Raw genomic sequence first — 7065 nt, 5'->3', positions numbered from 1 at the left:
CCAGGCCGGGGCTGCAGAGCAAGGCTGGCCTCTGGGGAGCACTCTGGCCTCCTGCCTGTGCCACACGCAGCTCGGGGCCTCTGCTGCTCCCCGGATTCCAGCCCCTGGGGGACACCTGACGCACAGGGAGGCTGGACAAGGCCACCCCCAGGCACCCCCAGGCAGACAGGTGTGCACCTCTCTGAGTCTTTGGGGCCACTGCCGCCGGGAAGGTGCCGGAGGTGTCTGGAAGGCCAGCGCCCAGATGCCTGTGCCGGCCTGCTCCCGGGGGTCCCTTACTGGGGGTCCCTCACCCAGGGTTCTGGGAGGAGCCCGGAAGCCGAGTCTCAGCACCCACCTCTTCCGGCCTGGCCCTCTGGGAAGGGCCTGTGGCCCCCCGGGACCCAATCCCGTGACAGGACCAGCACCCCGCTGGCTGGGCTGCCTCGGGGCCCCTCAGCCAGTCAAAGCGGACTCTCTGGAGGGGGCGTCCCAGGCAACCCCACCCTGCGGCCCAACCCCACGCCCCCCACCTGCCGGCCTGGCCCCGGGAGCCAGAGTCCGAGCGGGGCCAGCAGCCGACCGCCTCTCTCCAGGTGTGCGGGGCCTACCTGTCCACAGACTGGAGTGAGAGGAACAAGTTTGGGGGCAAACTGGGCTTCTTTGGGACCGGAGAATGCTTCGTGTTCCGGGTGAGTGGGGCTCCCTGGGCTCTGAGGACGGCGCGCCCCTCCGGGCAGCAGGACTCGGGGCGGCGCGGCCCTGCCCTCCTCACACGGCCTTGGCTCTCAGCTGCAGCCCGAGGTGCAGCGCTACGAGTGGGTGGTCATCAAGCACCCCGAGCTGATCAAGCCAGCGCCCCCCGAGACCTCCTCCTCCGCGTGCGCTTCCCCGCCCAGCCAGTCCACGGCCTCCGACCTCAGCGACCGCCTCTCGCCCTTCCTGGCCGCCCGGCACTTCAACCTGCCCTCCAAGGCCGAGTCCATGTTCATGGCCGGGGCCAGCGACTGCCTCATCATAGGTGGGCCGCCTGGCCGGCCGGCTGCCCCCTCCCTGGCCCCGGGGCGGCTCCCACCCCACCGGCCATGCGGCGCCTCACCTGAGGGACGGGCAGTACCAGGGCGGCGGCGCCCGCTGGGCCCTGGGTCAGCCCTGTGGGCGCAGGGGGATGGTGCGGGACTCACCCTGCCCTGCCCCGGCAGGCGGAGGTGGCGGTCAGGCACTCTACCTGGACGGGGACCTGAACCGGGGCCGCACCGGCCACTGCGACACGTTCAACAACCAGCCTCTGTGCTCCGAGAACTTCCTCATCGCCGCCGTGGAGGCCTGGGGCTTCCAGGACCCCGACATCCAGTGACACTGGCGGCGGGGCCTGCCAGCTGGCGCCGCTCCCCCTCCCTGTGCGTCTGCGGGGCCTCCCTGGCCCCCCACCCCCACCACCCCTGCAGGCCGCCTGGAGAGCCTGACTGCCCCACCTCTGCCGCTTCTTCACCTGCCGCCACCCTGCACCCAGGACCGGGACAGATGCCCAGCGCAGCGTGCCCACCTGGGCCGGCCCCTGCGCTGGGGCACCTTCACCTCGCCCGGCACAGCCGCACCCCCTGCGCCCCGCTCTGCCCTCTCCCCTCCCCGCCGGCCTGGCCTTCTCACCAGAGGCACCAGTGAGAGCTGCCGGCGGCCTTTTGGGCAGCTGCCCACCATGCGTGTCCCCCTCAGCTGGTCCTGAGGGCCTAGCGCCCCAGGGAGGGGGAGCAGCAGACCCCAAGAGGCTGGCCGGAGCGTGGCACTTGGTGCCTCCTGCTGGGCCCAACCCGCTCCGGCTCCAGCCAGCAGACTGCCCGCCTGCACGCCGCCCCCACTCCACGCCGCCCCCCACTCCACGGTGTCCCCACTCCACGCCGCCCCCCACTCCACGCCGCCCCCCACTCCACGGTGCCCCCACTCCACGCCGCCCCCACTCCACGGTGTCCCCACTCCACGCCGCCCCCACTCCACGGTGTCCCCACTCCACGCCGCCCACCACTCCACGGTGTCCCCACTCCACGCTGCCCCCCACCAGCCAGGCATCATCCCTGCACTGCCCAGGGTGACCTCGAGCGAGAGGAGGGACCACGGACCCATGTGGCCCTGGGCGAGCCCCAACGTGGATGGGGCAGGTCCTGCTCAGCTGCCCCCGAGGACCACCGAGGGCCTCCGTGACGGGGCCACCGCCCCCCAGCGGACGCCGACAGCCCCCTATGGCCCCCACCCTCACCCGCCTTGATGCACATTAAACGTGGTCTCGTGGCACCCACCAGGCTCCACATGTGGTCCCCAGCCGGAAGGCCTCGGGCCGGGCCAGGCTCGAGCGGGGTCAGGGCTGCGCCCGTGGTGCTTGTTGCTGTCCGCGATGGAGAGAGCGCCCAGGCGCCCTCCGGCCGGCCCTCACTGGCCATTCTGTCCTCTGGAGAGCAGCCCCGGGGCGTGCTCCCTCCGGCGCTCCCGAGACGCAGCCCTGGGAGAGTAGTGGCCGCTGGGTCTGGAGGGACCTCGCAGGTCATGCAAGACCCGTCCTTAGAATTTCACCTTTTCTCCTGATCTGAAAAGCAGTGTGTTAATTACCTTATCTTATTTTTTAAGATTTATTTGTGGATTTAGAACTGGGGTCCAGGCCAGAGGCTCAGGGGCGGTGAGAGGATTCACTAGAGACAGTGGGAAGCAGAACAGGCAGATGGACAAAGTCCACTGCCGAGGGCAACAGCGGGGGTCAGAAGAGGTCAGCTGCGCCCTGGGGGTCAGCTCCAGGCGGGGACCCAACTCAGCTGAGGCGGCTTCAGCTTCTCAGTGTCGCCTGTAACCGGCTGCGCCCCCAGGGAGGGCCCATGACGGGTTCCCAAGTATTTTGTAATGAAGAGACTTCGTTCTGCGGCTTTTTACTTTGATGTCACCTGGGGTTCGCTGCGGTGCCTCGCGGCCGCCTTGCACCCCAACCAACACCGCGGCTCCCGCGGAGAGGCCCGGCCTGGCCGTCAGGTGTCCAGACCCGCAGCCCTTCATCCTGCCCGGCATAGGGCTGATTCTATAGCTATTTACTGCCACTTATTAAGTCCGGACCGTCAGGACCCTCATCGCATTCACAACCGCTGCCAACCGCTGCCCGCCAGGCGCGACACACTGGGCCCCCCGAGGGCCCCAGCACAGCGCAGGGCCTCCCGCGCGAGTCCGGCAGAGACACATGGGGTGTAGCTGTGTGCGCACTCAGGCTGAGGGGACAGCGCCTCGCCTGGCCTCTGGAAGGTGCGACCCCTGTGGCGGGCCCCACAGAGCGGAACGGGAATCGCACCCCAGCCTGTGGCCCGGCGGGCGCCCCCCGCCAAGGGGCCGCTGGCCATCCGGAGGTCAAGGCGCCGCGTCTGCAGCTTTCCCGGGGTGGCCAGTCTGGGGGCCTGACCCCCGCTGGGTCCCCAGATGCCGAGGTGACCTGCGGGCCCTGCTGGGACACAAAGGTGCGGGGCAGGGGCGCGAGGGAGGGCCGGTGGCCGGCGGCCGGATGTCACCGCGCTTGGAGCCTCCGGGCAGGAGCTGGTTTTACTGCGGAGCAGGGGCCCACCGGGAGCCGGAGGGCTGGACAGGCAGCCGCAGACGAGCGCCTTGACCTCGAGACGGCCTGGGGGCGCCCGCCGGGTCACAGCCAGGGGTGTGACTCCCTTTCCGCTCTGTGGGTCCCAGGGGTCGCACCTTCCAGAGGCCAGGCGAGGCGCTGTCACCTCAGTCAGGCCGCGACCTGGGCGGGTGGCAGGAGGCCACGCAGCGCAGGTGGCGAAGGGCGAGGGGTCCCTGGGGTGGGACGCGCAGGGGCCACCCCTCTGGGGCCTTTCTTGGCTCAGAGAGCCGGCAGGGGACGCATTTGAGCAACAGAAGCCAGGCAGGGAGGGCGCAAACCTCGGCCCTCCCCAAGCACGCCCTGGGGGCCGGGGCGCCCTGAGGGCCAGCTTCGAGGTGGGCCGGTCCCTCTGCTGCCCGGCCTCCTTATGGGCGCCGGCTCCTGCCCGGCCATTCTGCCCTGGGGATGGGCCCCCGGGTGGCAGGAGGGGCAGGCCTGGTGGGCAGGGGCGGAGGCCTCCGCCTGCCCCGCCAGCATCGTCCTCAGGCCCAGGACACCCTCTCCCTGGGCCGCAGGCCCTGCCTCGTTGGTTCCAGACAAGGGGAGGAGCAGGATGTCGGGGTAACACCAAGGACGTGTGTGGCAGGGTGGGCCCTGACCCCTGGGGCGCAGACTGCCCTGGCTGGGCCAGCTCGACCCTGCATCTCCCGGGTGGCACCCTGGCATCTGTGCGCCCCCTCCCCACCCCAGCGCCTCCCTGGCGGCAGAAGCCTCTTTCATTTTTGCAGCCGTGTCCACCCGGAAAGTCTGGCTGCCGCGCGGCCTGTGCACAGGTGCCCCGCGCGCCTGCGCGTGGCGCACACGGGCCGTCCGGGGCTCGCCACGGTCCACCGCCTTGTCCACATGCTGTCCGCGCAAACTGGGCGGCGTCTCTCCCTCGCGCCTGCTGTTTAACTCACCCTGACCCCGTCCCCGTCTACTCTGGGAGCAGCCCTGCTTCGGCCGCGGCTGGACCCCGGTGGGCTGCGACCTCGGGGTCACGACCGCTGGCCTGGGTCTGCGGGGCCGCTGCAGCCTGCACACAGCGGCCACTCGGTGGGCTCTAGGCGAGGCTGAGCAGGACCGCGGAGGGGCGGTGGTCCCAGACCAGCCGCGGGGCATCCCGGACGCCGCCGCCCTGGGAACTGCCCCCCAGGAGGGCGGGCCCCGACTTACAGAACACAGCAGGACACCCGTTTCTCTCGCAGACTCGGGGAGTCCACACCGCCCCCTGGCGGCCAGCGCCGGGGCTGCGCGCCCTCCCGACCACCGTCTCTGACCCGCGGAACCAGGAGGCCCTTTCGGGTCACCCACCGCGGTGGGTCTGCGGGAGGAGGCACCAGAGCCGGTCCCGGAGCAGCCCGACCTGGTGCCACTGGGGGCCTGGCATCCCGCTGGGCTGCTGGGGGCCTGGCAGCTCCGATGTAAAAATGCCCAAATCCCCTTCACTCAGGGCCTGCGGCAGCCCAGCGGCCTCCTGCCCCCAGCCGGCCAGCGCTCGCCCCGTGCCAGCTCCTCCCTTCTTTGAAAAGGCTCCCTTGGGGAGGATCCTCTCTCCAGCCCTTGGGGCCGCTGGGCTTTCACCGCTGCTCCACTTCCAGGCGCCCTCCCTCGGCCTCCTCTCCTCGGCCTCTGCCTGGGCCCTGGGCTTCTGCGGCTGCCCAGGGGCCGGCCCCACGGCGCCACCTCTCTGGGGTGCAGGCTGAGGTCCTCACTTCTGGAGAGCCAAGCGCCCCACCCCACCTCCTGCCAGGGCTTGCCAATGGGCTGCTGGCCATGTGCCCTGGCAGATCACATACCGTCCGCGGCCTACCTCACCCCAGGGTCCTCCGGGCAGGGGCCTAGAGGGTGCCCCAACCCTCTGAGGCGGCACTGACCCTGGGCAATGCTCCTGGGCCTTTCTCCCGCCATGGCGCTGCCCTCCTCAGGCTGTGGAGCGGCTAGCTGATCTGAGTGCTCTGGGCAGGAAGGTGTATCCACCGGACTGGTCAGTTAGGGGGAATCCTCGTCGCTTTCCAGGTGGGGAACGTAGCAGGCGACCAGATGAGTCCCCAGGACATTGGTTAGAAACCCAGAGGGGGCCTCCCTGGTGGCGCAGGGCTTAAGTCTCAGCACTGTGAAGCTGTCCGTAGCCACTGCAGTGCAGGTTTGATTCCCCGGCCCGGGAAGGACCCTGGGGCGCAGCAGACCTCGCCTGTCTCCCCGCTGCTCCCCTCAGCAGTGTGTCTCAGTGATCTGCCTGTTCTGCTCCCCCCTCTGTCTCTGGGGTGTCCTCTCACTCCTGCACCTCCAGCCTGTACCCCAGTTCTTATATAAGTAAAGAAAATAAATCTTAAAAAAAAAAAAAAAAGGAACCCAAGAGGGGAGGGGTTGAGAACCCCCAGCCGGAACCGGGAATCTTGGCCGAGTGAGTAAGTAGCGGGCGGTGGTGTGACTCGCGGCTGTTGTCCAGCTGCTGGGTGGACGGCGCGTCCTTTGCTGGAAATGGAAATGACTGAGGAGCTGGGCTGAAGGGTGGGGGCAGGGCAAGCTACGGCGAGAGGTGCAGACTGGCCATGCGGGCAGCCCCAGTGGCCCCCCACCAGAACAGGGCATGGCCAGGCGAGGACAGAGACGGGACCCGCGCCCCGCACCAAAAAGGGCTGTCTCCCGGCGCCCCAGTCGGGATCTCAGCCGTGCTGGGGTCCGTCAGCTTCGCCCACCAACGTGTTATCAAAAAAGTGTGGCCGCTGAGCCTGGCCCGTGGCTCGGCTCCGCTCCTGGCACTGAATCCTTCCTCGCCCCCAACACCAGCTCCCAGGCGGCCTCCTGGAGCAGGGCACAGCACGTGTGAAACCGCAGTGGGGGCAGCACCCTGGGGCAGCGAGGCCTGGGGGGGACCCTCTCCTTGCCCTTCTTGTGACTCCAGCAAGGAATGAGGGTGTCAGCCCTGCAGAGGCCAGCCGGAGGGGGCGCGGGGCGGAGCTGACAGGGCTGCCTACGCAGAAAGGCCCCTACAGGTGGGACAAGTGGGCCTCCACCTCAGGCAGGGTGGCCACGGGTGACCTTGGCAAGGACGTGTGTTGGGGAGGAAGGGCAGGGACCCAAGCGAAGATTCCTCTTTCCAAAGGCAGGGGCGGAGAGGCAGAGGGAGGCGGGGGGCTGCTGGGGGGGTGCGCTTCTTGCTTCACACAGGACGCACCCGTGCTTCCTGGACTGCCAGTTCAGGGGCTGGCATTCGGGGCAGGGAGGTGACTTGGCCACTGCACTCCCTGACAACCACCGCTTGCCACTTCCCCATCCAGGAGGGAGGGGAGCGCTGGGGCCCAGGACCCCTGGCTCAGGGGAGACCCAAACCAGGCGGCAGCCGCCCAGGGCTCAGAAAGCTAGGGCACAAAAGGGCACAGGAGTCCCAAGCCTGGCCCCCCCCACCTCGGGGCAGTGGCCCCCGCTGCTCCAGAAACAAAGGAGGCCCTGCAGGTGCC

General features: G+C 69.4%; 1 protein-coding gene across 3 annotated transcripts in view; it reads left to right on the top strand.

The window, feature by feature from the left end:
* TBC1D24 (TBC1 domain family, member 24) overlaps positions 1-1901 on the top strand; it is a 13617-nt gene extending 11716 nt beyond the window's left edge. For 2 of the 3 annotated variants that reach the window (XM_012731734.1, XM_012731733.1), the window contains 3 exons: positions 576-671; positions 772-1000; positions 1182-1901. In XM_012731734.1, coding sequence (XP_012587188.1) covers positions 576-671; positions 772-1000; positions 1182-1336 — 480 coding nt within the window. In that variant the 3' untranslated portion in view covers positions 1337-1901. The remainder of the gene's footprint in view (positions 1-575; positions 672-771; positions 1001-1181) is intronic. The other variant, XM_004692167.2, reaches the window with a different exon arrangement.
* Positions 1902-7065: the final 5164 nt, after the last annotated feature.

The sequence above is a fragment of the Condylura cristata genome, unplaced genomic scaffold, assembly GCF_000260355.1.
Source record: "Condylura cristata isolate star-nosed mole 26May11 unplaced genomic scaffold, ConCri1.0 scaffold00032, whole genome shotgun sequence".
In the NCBI taxonomy this organism is placed as follows: Eukaryota; Metazoa; Chordata; class Mammalia; order Eulipotyphla; family Talpidae; genus Condylura; species Condylura cristata.
Note: the sequence above shows the minus strand (reverse complement) of the source record. Positions and strands in the feature narration are given on the sequence as shown.